General features: G+C 35.1%; 3 protein-coding genes across 4 annotated transcripts; all 3 read right to left on the reverse strand.

Moving 5' to 3' along the window:
• Window positions 1-9,895: 9,895 nt before the first annotated feature.
• On the reverse strand, window positions 9,896-10,378 carry LOC110862489 (alpha-(1,3)-fucosyltransferase C). Its single transcript, XM_022111680.1, has one exon. The coding sequence runs from the start codon at window positions 10,376-10,378 to the stop codon at window positions 9,896-9,898; it is 483 nt and encodes a 160-aa protein (XP_021967372.1).
• Window positions 10,379-13,811: 3,433 nt separating this feature from the next.
• Window positions 13,812-14,755, reverse strand: LOC110862512. Its single transcript, XM_022111702.2, has 2 exons — window positions 14,405-14,755; window positions 13,812-14,107 (listed from the first exon to the last, which is right to left on the reverse strand). Exons 1-2 carry the CDS (start codon window positions 14,480-14,482, stop codon window positions 13,883-13,885), a joined length of 303 nt encoding a protein of 100 aa, XP_021967394.1. The 5' UTR covers window positions 14,483-14,755; the 3' UTR covers window positions 13,812-13,882.
• Window positions 14,756-16,062: 1,307 nt separating this feature from the next.
• Window positions 16,063-17,950, reverse strand: LOC110862511. 2 transcript variants are annotated; one of them, XM_022111699.2, is made up of 3 exons: window positions 17,870-17,950; window positions 16,954-17,493; window positions 16,063-16,319 (listed from the first exon to the last, which is right to left on the reverse strand). In XM_022111699.2, exons 1-2 carry the CDS (start codon window positions 17,927-17,929, stop codon window positions 16,954-16,956), a joined length of 600 nt encoding a protein of 199 aa, XP_021967391.1. In that variant the 5' UTR covers window positions 17,930-17,950; the 3' UTR covers window positions 16,063-16,319. The 2 variants fall into 2 exon arrangements, with proteins under 2 accessions (XP_021967391.1, XP_021967393.1); XM_022111701.2 differs by lacking the exon at window positions 16,063-16,319 and adding an exon at window positions 16,702-16,832.
• Between the last annotated feature and the right edge of the window lie 1,842 nt (window positions 17,951-19,792).

The raw sequence follows: 19,792 nt of genomic DNA on the forward strand, positions 1-19,792 counted from the left end.
TTTCCGACTTTCCTTACTTTTCTGATATGTAAAAGATCAACTTACGAAACAACCAAAATTGAAATAATTCTATTCACAAATAAATTTTACAACTCAAATCTGTTAAATGAATAATTCACTCAAAACTGCACAAAATTTAAATACTGTTGACTGAAAAGTCGAACTTTCAAATGGCATAAACTGATACCAGAACCAAAAAATTAATCCAAATTAGGGCTAAAAATTAGTCCAATGTATACTTGCATTGACTTCAAACCATTGTGTTAAAATTTTCACTAAACTTTAGTATGCATGTACATACATAAACCAAATCTCTCTTTAAATTGTTTCTTAAAGTTCACTGACTCCAATTTGTTTAAAATTAAGAATTCCAACTCAAAACTATTCAAATATATTGCCTACGTGACAAAAAAAATACGATAATAATCCACTAAATGTGAAACAACAACTTCCAACCTCAAAGTTTTAGACTAAATGCCTACAGAATACAATTTCCCAACGAACAAAAATTAAAATTTTTGACCAATATCTGACTGCCATCCTACTACTCAACTTCCACCTTTTCAACAAATATGTAAAGAATGGACTGACCAGCCGAACAAAAGATAACTTTTGACTATTAAATTTGACTGCGACTTAGCTATTCAACTTCTGTTTAAATGTAAATTGAATTTTACTTAAAACCGAATTTTTAGATTGCCTTCCTTTAATCTAATATGTATGTAAGTTCTGACTCAAGTCTCAACATGTAAATACGTTTGCTTCTTCTTTAAACTATTGTTCTCTTGTTGATTTGTTAGCTTTCTTGCGATAAACTAATAATTACCATTATCTACATTTAACCAAATTCAAATGAATGGACTACGTGACCAAACTCACGAAAACTAAACTTCAAGTTAGATTAATACAAAGATTTCCCAACTCTGATTACATAATTATGTAAATAACTGACGCTACTCAAAGTTCGTTACACCATGATTCTCCAAGGACAAAATTCAAGAAGACGAAAATGGCTCAAACCCAAACTGAATTATGAAAACCAACTCAAAAAATTGAAATATTTTGAAAGAAACTTGATATGATACACCCTAATATCTTAACCTCCACTCAACAGGAGTATTTCAGAATCCCCCTTATACTTCCTGTCTCTCAAAAGCAATTCTTGACAGAAAACCCCAAAAAATGTTAATTACCCATTTAAAGAATAAATATTTTCTCAAATTCCCATAAAAAAAAATTCAAATAACCGAAAATCAAAACTTTACTAGCATTAGGAGTATATGTTACCGCATATAACATACTCCTGACACCGACATAATTATCAACATTATGTATGCTTAACGCACCTCATCATGATGACGACGAGTAGATTTTTAACGATGATTTTCTTTGTGGGTGTTGATTTCTTTAATTTAAATTGTAGTGGTTTGTCCTCCCTCCTGAATTAATCCGTAAGGAGAAGAATATGTATGTGTTCCCTTTTTTAACTTAAATCAACAAAATCAAATAAAAATTAGTACAAAGTCCATATTACATTATGCCATCTTTTCATAAAATCATGCATACCGACGGAAATCATAAATGTTCATAAAAATATTACAAAAACCCACATTTAGGGTTGGTCTATCCGATCCGAGAATATCCGATCCGTCGGATCTGATCGGATAATCGTCGGATCGAATCGTAAATAAAAATATCCGAGAGCTTTCGGATCGGATCGGATAAGGCTATTTATCCGATCGGATACTTCGGATATCGGATCGGATATCGGATAATCTGTATTTACTATAATTCCGCACTCTATTGGTGACTTGCGAAATTATTCTCCCTTGAAATGCGTAAATTCAAATGTTGTTACAACTGACAACTGTTTAGCATAATTAATTAGTGTAATGTGTTGCAATTTCTTACTATTTTTAAACAAAGTATCTCACACATCAAGATTTTATGTAATACGCATTCTGGTTTTAACATCAGGTAATTAGATAATGCTGATTAATTGCTTTACGTATCAATTGACGCGAAGTTATTAATTACTTATTACAATTACTTTACCATAAAGTACTTAGAGCGCATTATCAGTTAAAATACTGATTAATTTTGCCTTGAGTATTGTTCCATACAGTTAATGAAGTAATTAATTACAAAAACAATTGTTATTAATTACCTAGCTTGTAATAATTATGTGCTTTTGTAATTAATTATTACAGTACTTAGCTAAATAAGTTAATTATTCATTAAAAAAATGAATCATTAACGGATTTGATTGTCTTTTAAAAATGTACGGATCATTATCCGATCCGATCGGATATCCGTCGGATTGCTCGGATTCGGATCGGCCCTAATATCCGATCGGATTATCCGACATGATGAAATATCCGATCCGATGGGCTGTCTATCCGATCCGATCCGATCCGATCCGTCGGATAACCAACCCTACCCACATTTACTTAAAACCAAATAAAGAAATTCCAAACTGACAAATCTCTACATAAAAAAACGCGACTACACAAATGTCGTCCCTTTTGTTAATTTATCAAAAAAACAAACTACGAATTCGACTGGCAATGTGCACTATGCCATTAAAAACCCGAAAGAGAGAGAGAGAGAAAAAAAAATTATCAATTTCGTATAACGAAAAAAAAACCAAACCCAAACTTGACTGTCAAGTCGTCAATTTGTATTATGCTGGCGATTTGGACTGGCAAGGTCGTCAATTTTGTAAGCGCCCTGCTGCTCCTGCTCCACGACTTACGACCCAGGCTCACGGTCGTGACCTCGTTGGCGAAATCCCCCAAATTATGCCTTGAAAACCGGGATGACGGATGCAGATGACGATGGAATAAATGAATCCGGAGGGACGGAACAACAGGTTTACAATGTGAACTGGTTGGCTGGTTTATTCGGACTGCCAAGAATCTCTACTTTACAATTGGTTTTATGTGCCTGGTTCCCGCTGGACTCGGCACGTACACAGTTTTACTTGGGCGGAAAACCCTCTCAATACAAACTCTCCTCTGAAGGTGGCGGTGGTGGCTCCTCCGTCACACCTGTTGAAACTTTCTCATTTCCTGCAATTTTTCTACATTTTCATTCAAATTTCGTATTTAAAAACTTGTATACAATCTAATATCCTAAAATTTGTAAATTTTAATCTGCTTCTACCCTGCTTGAAATTTCTGTTCCTCCTACGTTTATGTGCCGGATAAAATTATTACTTTACAAGGTGAAGAATACTATTTGCCGGAATAATTTGCTATTTTGAGTGCAAAAAATGGGCAAGCATTACGAACCTAATGTAAAATTAGGTTCGTAATAACGTGATCAATTAGTTTGTATTCTTTTCATAATTTTGGTAACAGAGACTATGCAAACCTATAAATATTCATTTACTACATAACTTGTAAACTTACAATATTCTCTTACTGATTTTTTATACAAAAAACTAGGTTTGAATTTTTTCTGATATTTGTCACATTTTCAACAAAAAAGCTCACTTCTAAAATTATACAAAATTTGGTACTTATTTCAAACTTTGCAAACAATTTTTGTAAATTTTCCATTTTCTGATACTTCCTGCACGTATAGCCTTCCCAAAACTTATTCTCAAAAATTTGTTTACTAAACTAAGTACTCTATTCCTTCAAAACAAAATTTGAAAACAACTCAGCAACAACACAAGCATGCCTGTTGAAAAAAAATTATTTTCACTTAAAAGTCAGTCATCTTAATTTCTGAATGAAGATTTTCATTCACATTCAATCATTTTCTTTCAAAATCATTTGATTTCACGTCAATGGACATCATTTCTTATTTCGCCACACGTATGTATAGAGTGAAAAATCCTTTCATTGTTGTTAATTCCTCTGAAATGTGGGGAGCTTTGCAAATATGCAAGTTTTTTTGCGCGAATAGTTATAGTAATGCTAAGCCGTTATTTAATTGGTATAATTTTTAAGCCGAATTTCTTCCTGGACTTTTGTAAATTTGTCAACTTTCTAATTTGGAGAGGAGCCAGTTCTCATTACGAAATTTGATAAAGCCAACAACTTTAATAAGATGAAAACAACATGAAACCGAAACTTTAACACTTGAAAAATTGAATCTCAATCAAATCCCCCGTTTTTAATTATTGTAATAAAATTCCTTCACGTCAAAATTAAAGTGCGCGTCCTTATTTGTACCAATCATGTAATACTTTCTGAGATAAGGATAAAAACAAAGTTATATTTTTTCATGAAATTCGTTAAACTTCGGAAATGAATTTTAGAATTTGAAGAATTCAATATATCCCAGAATTAATTCAGATTCGGTGTCATTGATGTGCAAGACGAGGGGGTAGACACAATTTCTGGTAAATTTCGCCAGAACAGTTATAATTTTGTCATGAAATTTGTAAAACCTCCCAGACGAATTCTAAAATTCTAAAAATCGAAAAATTTTTCTGAGAATTAAATCAGATTCGTTCCCTGGAGCCGCAATGATGTGCAAGACCAGGATATACCCCGAGGGTTTTTGTAAACTCTGCCAATTTCGCGAGAATTATTGACAAGCTTAAATTAATTGACAACAAAATTGATACCGTTTTTAAGCAGAATTTAATCCCCAAGTTATGTATGCTTTCAAATTTGGAGAGGAACTACTAGATTCTAATTAAATATGTAGTTCCGAACTACTTATCCTTAGTTACAAAATTGAACAAATAACAGCTTTAAGTTTACAAAAACTTAAAATTTCACTCCTTCATGTCAAAATTAAGGTCCTTACTTGTGCCAATCATTTTCAGAGATGAGGATAGAAACAAAGTTATAATTTTTCAGAAAATGTGAACAACTTCGAAGATGAATTTTACAATTTGAAGAATTTTAATGTTTCCAAGAATTAATTGAGATTGCTGAAGCGTTGGGACTTTTCCGAGATTTAATACCCTAAAAACCACAAGAACCCCAACCAAGGAAACCCAGGTGCTGCTTGCTTACATGCACCCGTTTCACCTTAAGAAATCCACCCCAAGAAGCCAAATATTCATTCATGAAATCTAGCTTATTTTTTCATCGGCAAGGACATTTTTTGCTTTGAACGAGAGAAACAGGGACTACGTTTGAACAAACCCAAAGTTCGTGCGAATTAAAACTAGGATTATGTGAATTCGAATTATGCGAAATTGTTGCATTGCATTTGCATAATTTGAAATTAGCAAAATCCCTTTATGCGATATCGGTGTTATGCAAAATAAATTATGCAAATCTACCAGAAGAATGTACCCGCCACCGTTGCCTGTCTACCAATTACGCTCGTTCAACTTATCCAATCGGCGTGAAATTTCACAGAAACGTTGAATATACAAATTAGGAAGCAATTTGAAAGATGAATAAAACGTGTGGGAAAATGAAAAAGTTATCGTGGTCGTATAAATCCACCTCAATTTTAAGTAACAATCTGACTCGGGGAAATTTTGACAGTCGAAACTATGTTCTAACAAATAAGCATTTTACCATGTAATTTGTGTTTTCATACAAGTAACAAGTATCCTGTTAATATTTATTGCTCCAAGTTGGAAACATGAAATTCTTAGTGACTTTTTACTCGAACGAAAAATATAACGTTTGACATGTTCACAAAAAAGGGGCAGAGTTTTAGATAAATTGCACAATATAGTAGCAATTAGAACGTAAAAGACGAAAAAGACGAAGCACTTAGAAGTAAAAAACGTAAAATTGTGTGTAGATAAAATCGTATCGACGGACCTTTTTTTTTTTTTTAGGGGGTACGGTCCAAATATGTCGTCACACTGGATGAGGCACTCCTATTCGTTGAAGACTGCAACAGGTCAAAAGAAATTTGTTCCACAAAGGACCGGAAACGAGCATCAAAGTATGTGTCCCAGAAAAAAGAAAAGTTCTCTGATCGATTCATGGTGGTTGGTGCAATGACGGTCCGTGGGGTGACAAAATTAATACTTGTCAGGTCAAATGCTAAAATTATCTTCAAGTAATATGTGGACAATGTTTTACGTTTTAAGTTGTTAGAAGTGGAAATTCCAAAGAAGTACCCTGGGGAGTTGGACAAAGTTTTCATCCATCACGACGCAGCATCGTCACATACTGCTAACTAAACCCAGCAGTACGCCCAAGATTTAAAGGCAAGAACCGGAATGACTTTGATATCTAACTCAGAAATCCCTATTAAGTCACCTGACACCAATCCGATGGATTTTTTTGGACTTGGATACCTGAAACAGAGGCTTTTTAAGAGGAAGGCATCAACTTTGGCTAGTCTTCGGAAACCGCTTTCACGGACTCGTCCACTTTGGAGTCAAATATGCGCCGTATTTTTACATGTGGAAATCTGAAACTTGGCACATGTGTTGCTGTGAACTTCGAAATTATGTGTGCCCAATTTGGCGCAAATTGAATCATGCGTTCGCATGCTACCCACGAAATTGTCTTGTTCACGTAATCTACGGACAACCTCTGTACTCAGTAGATTCGTTGATGGATACATATGATAGATAAAATTAAGATGTGTGTAGGAAAATATAACGCCGCAAAATGGGTCGCAGTTTTTTATAGAAATTCCCAGGGCCGGGCCTGACTCGCTTAGGCTCTACTGTTACATATGTCTTGAAAGTTGAAATATTTTGTAAATATGAAATATAATGTAAATACGAATAGAAACCAAGTTGATATATAGCTTCTAACAGGAATTTTCTGTAATGAATGTAATTAGAAAAGTTTCCCGAAATAATTGGTCGTGTTGCATGTGCGGGCGGACTTATGAAAATATTATAGAACATGAAGAGGAAAAAATGCATGGAGATTATTTCATGCATTTATTCCAAATTTGTGTTGGTCAATGCTGAAAAGTTCACACCGGCTAGTAATTCGTGTTTTTTTGCTTGAAAATTCGAGAACTTAAGTGAGAAGCACACTCTTAAAAATAATGCTACCGTTTAGTAAAGTACTAGTACTCCAAATCCTAAGTTAAATAAACAGTTACAGCGCATGTAACCAAAAGTGATGCGTCAAAAAGAACTTCGAAATTATTTAACGCCATTTGGAAACTGCACAACCATAGTAATGATGCCAGAGAGTGGGGCAATTACAGTTTCAAAATTAAGCGAGAATCCAATCGTTTTTACAAATAATAAGTTCACAGATCTCGCGAAGCTTGAAATGATATTTTCCGTCCAAAGACGACGGAATCCTTCAAAACATTGCTGGGCATCGTTTGCAATATACCCAGAATCTAATTACATGACAAAATACCTGCAATATGGAAACAATCATGTAGCCAGAAGGCGAACTGTGCAGCATCAATATCTGGTGTTGCTAACAAGTTTTAAATCCAGCGTTAAAAAATCAGTTGAAAAGAAATTGACGATGTTCCGACTTGAAATCGTACTTGGTGACATAACTAGTTATGTTGATGGTATTGTAAGACAAGTTCTACACGAGTATTACAATTCAAATCATGATGCAAATATTGTAACCGGCGATGGAAGTCCCTCGAAACCTTGGTATCGATTGGAATGTTTTATGCGTGAAGGAGCTGATTGCTTCGACAGGCTAGAAAGCATTGCAAGAGTTACAGCAGATCTAAACAAATACTTCTGGCAAACGAGACCAAGAATTAATTTGGGCCGTTCAATAATTTGTCATACAATAAAATCCCGTCAAATATATAAAGTGCTGGCAGATTCAGGAACGTTTGCTGAATTTATTGTGCATTTGTTATGGGACGATAATTGCCACAATGCTTCCGGCAACCGATTCCTAACCCCCTTCGTTGAAAACATTGTAAGACACAACATCCGTTCGACGCCAATTATAGAAAGCGTGAGGACCTATGGTTTCATCTCTTTTTATATGGTAAAGCGAGATACGTTAATCCTCAGCGCATTCTCAGATCCTTTTGATGTACAAACCTGGATTGCTCTATGCCTAGTGTTCACACTTTTTGTTACCATGCTGACGATACTGTCAGGTTAGATGAGTTCATTCGGAATGTTATTTATAACTGGAATATGTCTCGAAAATTCCGTGTTGGATGGACAAAATTGTATTTCGGTCCCGATTTCGAGAAAAATCCGACGTCCCCGGCGTTCGGTTGGTCATTGGGACTTGGATTTTATTTACTGGAACTACGCTAGCCAACTGGTATAAGACATCATTCACAATGGAGATGATTTTACCAGTCAAATACGACCCACCGTGGGAAACATTTCTTGATATTGACGGGGCCCAAGTTCTCATGCCGTTCGACCTATCAAACTGGTTTATATGCTACCGCCTACTTTGTAAAATTCCAGTACTTGAGTTTTTTTAGCAAAGTAGTTTCTGCGATCCTTTGACAGAATATCATGGTAACCATCGTCCATTTATCGGATTTACGCGCTTGGCTCGACTATCAATAGACGTAAAAGCTCCGGTCCCTGTAGTTTGTCCACAATAAGTGTGCATGGGGCTGCGTTTAAGGCCTAGAAAGAGCAGATGTACTTAACGTATCACAGCAAAAATCTCCATTAAAACCAATTGATTATAATGAAAAAGATAGACTATTGCGAGCACTATTGTCTTGCAGGAAAGTAGCGTTTCTAGACACTACAGAAAATGTTGGTACGATACTCCCATTTCTGAATGACAATCAAATCAACGTAAAGTATCTTAGTGGAGAGGATTCGTTTTTTAGAACAATTCGTGGATGGGCAATATTTCCTAATCCTGGAAATTATATCGAGAAGCGTATCAAGATTATGCTGTCGTCTGGAATACACTTCAAGTGGGAATCTTTGTTTCGATTATTTAAACCTCCCAAATTGTTTCCTTACTATGAAAATTGGCGTCCAAGATTCAGTAGGGCATCACAATTACACCACAATTCGAAGATTCTGGCCGGCTTCTATGCTTGTGGGGTTTGTTTAGCAGGTTGTGTACTGTGTTTGATGCTGGAAGCATCGAGTGGGTCGATTGTCAAAGCAATAACGAAATTACAGCTAATCTTGATCTCCATTTAAGTACCCCGACGCCTAACGAAACAGTTGCGTATCAAAAATTAGTATTTAAGTACTTTTGGTTCTCGTTATTGAATTAAATGCAGAATCGCGATTTGTTAAAAAATGGGTTACCGCAGTGGAAAACGAACTCACCACCTCCCATTATCATATACATTCAATGTATTCAAGCTGGTATGTAACATTACACTTATAATAATGTATGTATGTTTGCTACTCTTACAAAAAAAGTGATTTCTTAAAGACCATAAAAATTTTATTACAATTTTAGAATTGAAGTGAAATTATAATTTGGACAAGCAAGGAATTCATAAACAAGATATGCATCCATGCGGCTTGTCCTCAGAGATTACAGAGATTGTAACGCTAGTATCTACATGTCAAACATCTGGGTCTGTTTGACTTTGGGACAAGAGTTCGGATTTGGTGTCTCATGCTTCAAATTTTGCAATTGTTGCTGAAATGATGCATTTCACATACATGAGTGCACAAATTGGTTAACTCGTCGTAAATATTAAGTTCGCACTCATTTGTACTATGAGATATCCACGATAATCATTCAGGTTTTCAGCCACACCTCCATGGAACGGACAATTTTAGGAACCCATGGCATTTCTTTACTCAATAATTTGATTGGTTAAATATAATTACAATATTTTAAACAAATACAATGCAAGTGAACCTATAATCACGTGTAGTTGCAACCTTTGGAAAAAATTCATGCTAATTTTAAAGGAATTTTCTGGAATGTTCCACACACCGCGAAGTCATGTTTATGCCAGGTCTGAATCTGTACCAACTGTCTAAATTCTTCACTGTCTTCCTAACAATATAGTTCCTTCCGTTGCTCAACTTCTCACAGAGTTGGCACCACCCATACGATCAGGCAACCTTGTAGTGTTTCCTCCACCAGAAATATTTGACGTATTCTTCCTCATTCCCGTCCAGAAATTTGAGATAATAAAATACGACCGGAATCAAGGTAAGATTCATCGCTCGGAAGAATTTTTCGCTGACATATTCATCGCACAGGGAATTCTCGAAGGCCAAATAGAACTTGTACGTGTTGCTGATTCCTGTGAAACAGCTGTCTTCCGAAGTAATGCCGGGTGGGCAAGATTTAGTCCCGCATCCACCAAATATGTCGATATTAAGGAAACGTTTCAGTTTAGCGACCAAATATTCCCGCTTGCTGGGAGTATCACAATGGGAGACGACCAAGGCGGCGAGTTTAGCTTTCTTGCGGGTCAAATTAATCCAGGTCTGGTATTCCTCGTTAATTAAGGAGATGGGAAATTTGATATTCGTTTTAGGTATTACTCTCATATAGCTGTGTATCACGTCAGCGTCGGATCGGTAGGTCATGGTCCAGTTGAAGAGGTTATTGTAAAGGGTAAAATTCGTCCACGTGTTGAAGGGAGATTCTCGGTTTAGATAGACCCAGACTTGGTTGGCGCGCCGGATAGGGGGCAAATCAGACCTGAGTAAATTAAGGATATTTTAAGCAGTATTTACCGATTAGTAACCAATTTTCTCCCAGCTGAATTGTCTCCTATTTGATGTAGAATAGTTGGTGCTTTAGTTTTATAAAACGGCTTTAAATACTTCCCATATACACTTGGAGAAATCCAGTAGTAAAATCATACCATGCGGAATTCATACATTCTTGAAAATAATGCTACACTTTTGAAATAGTAATACCATCTATATTCTGCACAAGTATATGACTCAACTATGGGTCAGTAATACCGTGTAGTAATTGCTCGGAATTAAAGTTTCGTCACTTCAGTAGTAAATTTTTACGGACTAATTAATAGTATTTTAATACCAAACCGGAGCAACTTTAATACCGAAAAATCAGTACCTTCCTAACTATTCGAGATTTAGAAATATAAATAAATTTTCTATTGCTTACAAGTTGAGCCCCGCTGAATGAAAAACAAGCCCCGATGCGGCAGCCAAACGGTGCCATTAATTACTTCCAGACCAAATTGATATTAAATCAGCTACAAATGCTAAAAGTTCTCAGAGACCGTCCTGGTAAACCATAGGAAACATGGACTGGATTTAAACCAAATTCGTGAGAAATGTTATCTTAATCCCAATCTGGGATTAAAATGTGATTGAATTAATCTAATCCCAAATCCTACTAAATAATGCGAGATATTTAATCCAATATTAATCGTAATCCCTAGCGTAATTTAATTTATAATCTCAGTCTTCAATCGCGAAATCTTTGAAATTAATCCGTAATTCATTAAATCCTAATTTCATTAATCCTCATTAATATTATATTCGTTTTTCCATCTAAAAAAACTTACAACGGACACTTCGAGGTGCCCCTCGTCCCCACGATACCCATTATGTTCTTTAGAATCTAGGACCCTAGATGATGAATCCATTCATATTTCCGAGTAAAACTAATATTTGGCGCCATGGCGTGTCGCCAAATTCACCAAATTTGTATGTTTTTATTTTTAAAACCGCCATAACTTTTGAAATCCTGGGCCGATTTAAAAAAAAATCCAAAAATCATTAAAAAGAGTTCAACTTTCGTATGCCATGAAATTTTTCAAAAAATTTATTGTTCCAATTTTTGTCAAACTTTTGTAATTTTCTTGCCCTTGCCAAGGGTCACCCTTGGGGATTCGCTAAAAAAATATCAAAAAATAAAAATGTTTCGTTTTTTAGTTATTTCATAAAATTCTGACCTTTGTGATCATTTTAAGCCCTAAATTTTGAAAATCACACGGAAACTGGAAAAGTTATGGAGGTTTGAAATTGGTCGAAAACGCTGCTTTTTAAGTTTGGCGCCAAATATGCGATTAACACGTAAATATGAATGGATCCTTCGTTTGGTGCCTTGGTAGATTCTAAAAGATATAGTGGGTACCCTGGACACGATAAGCAGTCGGGAACCTTCCCTTGTGAGAGCGGTAGCAACTTTACTAGCGGGAAATAAATACCTCCGGAATTTAACATTCCACTTAAAAAATTTAAAATTTTGAAAAAGTCAAATGGTTGGTAGGCTACATAATTTTGTCGGAGTAAAGTAAATGTGTAAAAACATCCATACAACGAGGAAACATTTACGTACTTATAAATCATAAGTTATAAGTAACTTATCCAATTTACGAGACCGGGATAAGGCGAGCTCCAGCGTGTAAACATTTTCATTCGTACATAAGTATATCGCGATATATCGGTGATGATACATATGTAGTTTTCGGAGCGACAAAGCCTTGAGAATTTTTAAATCAATAATCGTTTCCGGTTTAACAATGGGATCGAGTAAAATTCTTTAAAATATTATTAATGAAAATCACGACGCTCTCAAAAATGTGTTGGATGTGAGAATTTAGTAAATTATCTAGTCGTATTTGACAATGTGGTAGAATGTTAGTTTAATGCAGAGTTTAAGAAATCTTTACCATTTAACTAGAAACTTGGATAATGTTGCCGTGTTATTAACATATTTTTCGTGGTAAGCGTTTTCTTTATTAGGCTAAACAATTAATAAAATACACAACTTTGCTAAAGGTGGTTCAGACTTTGGAACATTTTGGCTAATTTTGTGTAGGTATATTAAAAAGCATAAAATATCTTTGTATAACTATCCTCGTATAAATCCGAGTAAAATTTGATTTATGGGAAGGGTTTGAACGAGTGAAATCAGGGATATTTTTGTGTTTTTGGCAGATTTTGGTGTCTGGCGCAAGCATGATAATGGTATTACAACGCATTGGGCCTTTTCTTCGATCCTGTGATTTCAAAATCTACGAGGGGCGTGTAGAGAAATTCCCTTGTTTTAATAATTTCCAACCGTTGTGGCTCCAATTCAAGGCAGAAAAAACTTCAAAATCTCAACTTAATCCCAAAAAGACGCGTCTGGTGAATTTGTCATTTTCATAATGCGATGGACATCACCATCAATGAAATATGAAGCGTGAGGAATCGATCCCTCCAATAATTCTGCGTTGTCCTCAGACCTGTCAGTTTTGACGAGTCGGGCATCCCGAATTGTGTGGTCGCAACGATGCAATCGGTCCCCTAATCTGGCTACGTGCTGGAACAGGGTGAGGTTCGGAAATATCCGGGTAAATCTGGTCACGTGGACGGACTCGCAATCTTCCGTTGTAAAGGAAATACTTAAAGTTTTGATTTGCGGTATTTCCAGGCCTTTTCCATGCTTATCGAGGTCTGGGATAAGATACTCCCAAAAATCGGGGACAACTGAGGAGCTGACCAGGATTTGGAGCTGGGTCAAAAGTGGCATGCGAATTTTGAACTTGTTGGACTGCATCCAAGGCGGTAAGGTCACATATCAATAACTCTTGTACTACAAGAGTTTTAAGATTCTAGTTGGAAGTGTCCAATTGGATTTTATCCGTTTGATTCTTCCTTCAAAGGACTATATCCGGACTTTATCCGGTCAAAAATGAACTTGTATTGAATTTCTAAACTTTGCCAAAGTTCCAAAAATAAGTAAGTGGATAACTGCTGACTTTTGTAAATACTGAAGTGTACGACTTTCAAGCTAGGCAGCTGAATTGGATCGATACCAGTGTGTATCCACAAAGAAACTTTTCACAAAGAGAAAAAAACCCGGATTCGGATAAGAACCTCCTGCGTGTCGGTTAAAGCAGGTTAAACGCACTTAGGAATTACTGGACTACTAAATACTGAATATTAGTGGAATACTGATAACTTCGATAATGCAATAATATGTTTTAATAAATCATCATGCAGCAAATTATTACTAAAAGCTAATATTATTATGTTTTTCTCAATTACTACGTATGAAATTACTTACTAAAACTTTATTTACAAAATTTCAAAGCAAATACAAATTTAAATATCGGGTTAAGTTTATGACCGCAAATTCTCATACTGATTTTTTAGGAATCCATGAATCTTATTGTACCAGTGAACCACTCGGTCAACATGGTTTTTCCAGTAGCGATATTTCTCCCCGTCTGACAGATCAGAATACTTTTTCCCGTTCTCTGCTTGCAAATCGGCGAGAAATTGCAATTCTTCTGGCGACGGAGTTTCCTCCTGTGGCCGAGTTCGAACCTCGTCCTGCTTAATTTCCTTTAAATTAAAGTGGTCTTAATAATTTGCGGTTATGGAATTTAGCAATCTTTGACTTTAATTGCTGCATCAAATTGTACAAGAATGTCTGCTTGGCTGTTCGAGAGACACGAATTTTTTACAAACTATATTTAGTACTCATTTCTTAATGGACTTGAAAACGTGTCCGTAATTCTGTGGAGAATATTGGTGCCCACAGAATTATGAATCGGTTTCTAATTCTAATGAGGACTAAACATCGTTTTGAAAAATCCGTTTTTGCACTCGCATCGTTAATAGCAATATTTAAAAATATACCTGATCCTCATTGTCGTCTAAAGGTACACCCTTAGCCACAATTATCGTAATTAAGAGAAGAACTAGAATTTTCACCATTTTGTGAAATGACTGAATGAACAGAGCTCAATACTGGATCAAATTATGTAAAATTAACGTGTGTCCTGATGGTTTTTTGTAATGTGACTCTAAATAATCTGGCAATAGATGAAGTCAAATATAGTCGTCGGCCCGATAATATATAGACTTTTCTAACATATTAGCATATGGTAATTAAAATATGACCAAAGTGGTTATACATATGTAACTTGTATCCGTTAAATGTCACTAATTACCAGCCAATCAACAGTAACATTTTGATTACCATTCTGTAAAAAGTCTGTCTATTAGTAGCCCGGTGACAATATATAACTTTATAAATTACCAGATTCTTTAATGTGTGTTAAACCTCATCCTGTTGTTACCAACGGATGACGGAAAAGAGGAAGAGCTGTGGTTATTTATAAGCTCATATCCTTAAGTATGACATACATATGTACACTCTTAGCAACTTGGTAATAAAAAAAATCAGCGGAGTAGATATATGACTCTACCGTGACGCAATTAAAAATTTACACCATGTTGGTATTGATTTAGTAATAAAATATCACTTTTTGGTAATAATTTAACACTAATTTGTGTTACTTTTTTTACCATATAGTATTGTTTTAATACCAAATCATTACTATCGCGGTAGAGTCATATATGCACTCCGCGCAGTAATTATTCATTAAAATTTTGTTTAGAGTGTACATACATCCTACAAGTTATTAATTGGTTTCCTCTGACGGAAACCATATTAATATGTTATCTTCAAAATTCGGTATGGTTGGTTATCCCGACAGTGTTTATAATACACTGAAAATAATCATGTCCGGTTTTTGTCGGCATAATTAAACAATGAAATAATCCAAATACACATTATTTTCGTATTGATATTCACGTATGCATTTAGACTATTTTATTACATATTTAAATGAAAGAAATTCTAAGTTGTACATACATATTTACATATATACAAGAGTATGTCTAAAAGTTTACCAAGTTACGCAGGTTCCTAAGCGTGACATATGTACGTAAATTATATTTATTAATAAATAGGGGAACTCACGTCAAAGTTTGTAACCTTCGTAACCTGCGATACTTTTGTAATCTTACGAACTTTTACACACATTTTTAGCGAAAATAAACCGTTGTAACGGTAGAAGTAGCTCACCCTGTAATAATGATTTTTGCATAATTTTGCATTAATGGTGCAGAACAGGCGGACAAAAGATATGCATAATTGTGATATAATTTTTCACCAAAGGTGGAAAATAAACGAGGAAAGTGAATCCATAATTTTGACATAAAATCGTGACAAATTCGAAGTAAAAATTCTAGTTATTTTTTCGGTTCTTATGCACGTTTGGTGTGTTTTGCATCTATGTTCTCAATTGTTTGGCACCATTTTGTGTTACCGACTGTTCGAGACCAATGGTGCTACTAATTTGCTAAGATTTGCACATGGGGCATATTAATTAGCATCAATTGATGCAAAAAATTTTTACCCAACTTTTGATTTTCGAAATATAAAAACCATCGACAAAATTCGAATTTATAAAATTTTTTGAAAATGGATTTTTTTTATTCTAGAGGGACTGATTCTAAGCATACATAGATATTTTTGATTTTTTGAAATCGCACCAAAATTCGAAAAATTACAGCATTTTGAAAACCTTAGATTTTGGCTGAAAATTATTTTGAAAATTCCGCCAAGCATTTAAAATCGCGCATTCAAGAAAATGTTAAAATACGGGTCCGCTTATTTTGGTCCCTCAACAAATTAAAATTGGTCCCATCGAAATCCGAGTGTAGCCGCCAACAGGAGTGCATTGTAAGTATGCATTTAGTCCACCTGAAAAAGGTGACAATATGGGATAACTTTGGCATTTCTCAACCGATTTGGATGAAACTTGACACAGAACATTGTTTCAAAATTTAGAGACGATTTGGAACGAGGCAAAGCGATTTGTTTATTCTGAACCGAGTTATGTGCTAAAAACTGCCAAAATTTGAACTTGATTTCACTTAAAAATCTATTGCAAATTATTGGAACATTATGTTAATCTAAATTTTCTCCCACGAGTTAGACCATGTCCTTCTGTAAATTTTAAGCTATTAATGGCCAAAATCGGTGACGAAATGCCAAACTTTCTCCGATGCTCCATTTTGAAAAATTCGATGAAAATAGGTCCAGTGGAATAATTTATAAATGCCATTGACGACAACAATGCAAATAAAAACGCATATCGGAAAATTTAATTACACCCACGCCTCACTAAGAAATCCCGGTTTTCGGGACCTTGACTTGTTACTCCACCATCTACAATCGGCGTGGACTCAAACTTTGTCACAAAATTGTGAAGATCTGGAATGGATGCATTTTACAATTGTACACGAATTTCCTTAATTATCGCGCTTTGTTTTGGGTAGACATGTACAACTTACGTATAACAATTGAATATTAGTTACTAATTATCCCAACGTACCTAGACACAAGCCCCATTAAACCTGTCGATAGGGTTGCACCTGACAAGGTTTGCCAGACCAGAGGAAAATCCACCAAATACCGAGGTTGTCGGTGGAGACGTAATTTTCCCAGATTCATTTCCATCCGAATTTGGGGAAGTAATCCCCCCTCCAAAATTGAAAGTGTTCCTCCATCTTTGTATCTGTTCTTGCAACTGGGCCCTCCGTTTTGGGGCCGCCATGATGGTAGAATTCCGAATTGATGTTATCAAGTCCATTAATGGCGATGAAGATGTCTGGTTGGATTTCGTGGCGGATTCTCGTATCTGAGCTGCCATGGGACGAATTATTTGGATTAAGAGTGGCATCGCGTAGTCCGGCAAGTTCCGGAGTAATGTCCCATTAGAGGCGGCATTAAGTATGTCGATAAGGGGCGAGTTTTCCAAGTTCTTGTCAGTTTGGGATGGTCGGGGTTTTTGGTTCTTATTTTTGAGTGGTCGTGTATTTTTTTTGTCATGGCTTTGTGGGTCCCAAGTTGAGTTTCCAGTGATGCATTCGGACTGGAAATTAAATTACGGTAGAGATTAGGGATCGCAATGGTTTTGCTTTGTTTATTTTTGTTTAGTTTGTTCAAATTAATTTCATTTCATTTATCGATAACGGCTTCTAAGTTATTTAAAAGATAATTAAATTCTGCTGTTTTATCAAATTTCGTGGCGTAAATTACTCCAAATAAGAAAATGATGCCCTAAAATAGTTTCCTAACACAAAATTGATAAATGACTTGTTGGATTATCTTTTCATTGATTTTGAAAATATTGAAAATAAACAAAATAAACAAAAATAAACAGAAATAAACAATTGCGATCCTTAGTAGAGATAAGGATTGGGATATAAGGGATAAATTTGCCAAAATAAACCAATTTATATATGTACCAGTTGTAACTGAAGGGCAAATACGATCCCCAAGGAAAAAGCGAGCTGGAACTTCATCATGTCTCAGATAAAGTGTGAATGGTTATGATTTTTCTCCCCAAATAAGCACAAGGGGCCAATGAACTAACAATGGAGAGGCAAACCATGTTCAACCCAGATTATTTTCTTAGCACTTCAGTTTGAAAGACCAACTCTTTAGAAACAACATTCGGTGCGGCACTTGCGCAAATGCGCAAAACTCAGAACGTTCTAGGCGCCGCAAGTTCGCGAAAACGCTTGATTTCAATAGAAATTTATGCTTTGCAACAGCAGCTCAGATCTTTCTTGATTTTCAAGCTTTAACTGTCTCATATATGATACGGAAATCTTCTTCGATAAATCCCCGACTTCAATCTGTCATGCAAACAATGGATGCAAAAATTTGCCAAGTTTTTGCAAATTGTAAAAATTTGCAAAATTTCCCAAATTGAAATCTCGTCGTTTTTGGGGAAATTTCAACAAAATTAAAAAGTTTAATACACTGTAAAAAAGTTTCATAAAACGAAAGAATGTTCTTCTTGCAAAAAATTTGCAATATAGCAAACAATTATGAAAAATTCATCAATTCGAACGTTTTTCATGAAAATTGTTCCAAATCTCATTCGCTCAAAATTTTCGCAATTTGTTTCCAATAAGAAACATTTTTAAACTTTAAATTTGATTGGAATTTTAAAAACATTGCAAATTTTCACAATTTGCAAATACATGGCATATGTTGGCATTCATTTTTTGCACGACAGGTTGAAGCCGGGGATTAATCCCCGGCAAAACTCTTGAAATCAAGAGTTTTCGCGAACTTGCGGCGCCTAGAACTTTCTGAGTTTTACGCATCTGCGCAAGTGCCGCACCGAATGTTGTTTCTAAAGAGTTGTTCTTTTAAATTGAGGTGGTCAAAAAATAATCTGGGTTGAACATGGTTTGCCTCTCTATTGTAAGTAATTATTTGGACAGCATATGGTGGAATGAATGAATATATTTGATAGGTATGTCAGAATTATTTATTAGGAAATTATGATTTATTCAGATTTACATGAATGACATCAAATTGTCTGTTTTATTGGGGAATCTCATGGCAAGTTTGTAACCTGCGTAACTGCGTATAGTTTGTAAAGTTAGAAACGTTTGATGTTAATTGACTTTGTGAAACGTTTCGTAAAAATCTATAGAAAAGAATATTTAAAAACACCCAAATTACGGTAACTAGGCAACGAATTTCTACCGTGAACCCAAATAGTTCAAGAACTTTAGTTTACGACCGAAAAAAATGCTTATGACCTGCGTAGGTAAGTTACTTGACAGTTCGTTAGTTTATATTCGCCAAAAATGTGTGTAAAAATTCGCAAGACTACAAATGCAACGCAGTTACGGATTTTACAAACTTTGATGTGAGTTCCCCCATTATCTTTGTAAAAATACAGATGTAATATGAACTTATGCGTCGTAATATGATTTAATAAATTCCAGGGAATGACAGGATACACATATTTACAAATTCATGCAGAAAATACGAAAAAAAAATTTCGAAAAATGTGGATTTATTTAATACGGATTTTTGAAATTACCCGTCATTTACTGGTACAGGATTTATAAAGACAAGAGAATCTATTTTTGGCAAAAATTATTTATCTTATTTTGTGTGATTTGTAAATTTTAAAAATTTGCAAAATTATACGATATATAAATCCATTCATATCTTTGACGATAAGTAAATAATTTTTTGCAAACTCACTCCATGTAAAATATTTAACCATCCACACACTTACATATGCATGTTATCCATTGTGCACACAATTTACATATCTACCTGTTGCTCAGCTTCTCCACTGGAGATTTGTCAGGCTCGTCCTGCTCCATGAATCTCAATTATGAATAATTGCATCTCCA

Source organism: Folsomia candida, unplaced genomic scaffold, assembly GCF_002217175.1.
Source record: "Folsomia candida strain VU population unplaced genomic scaffold, ASM221717v1 Fcan01_Sc059, whole genome shotgun sequence".
Lineage (NCBI taxonomy): Eukaryota > Metazoa > Arthropoda > Collembola > Entomobryomorpha > Isotomidae > Folsomia > Folsomia candida.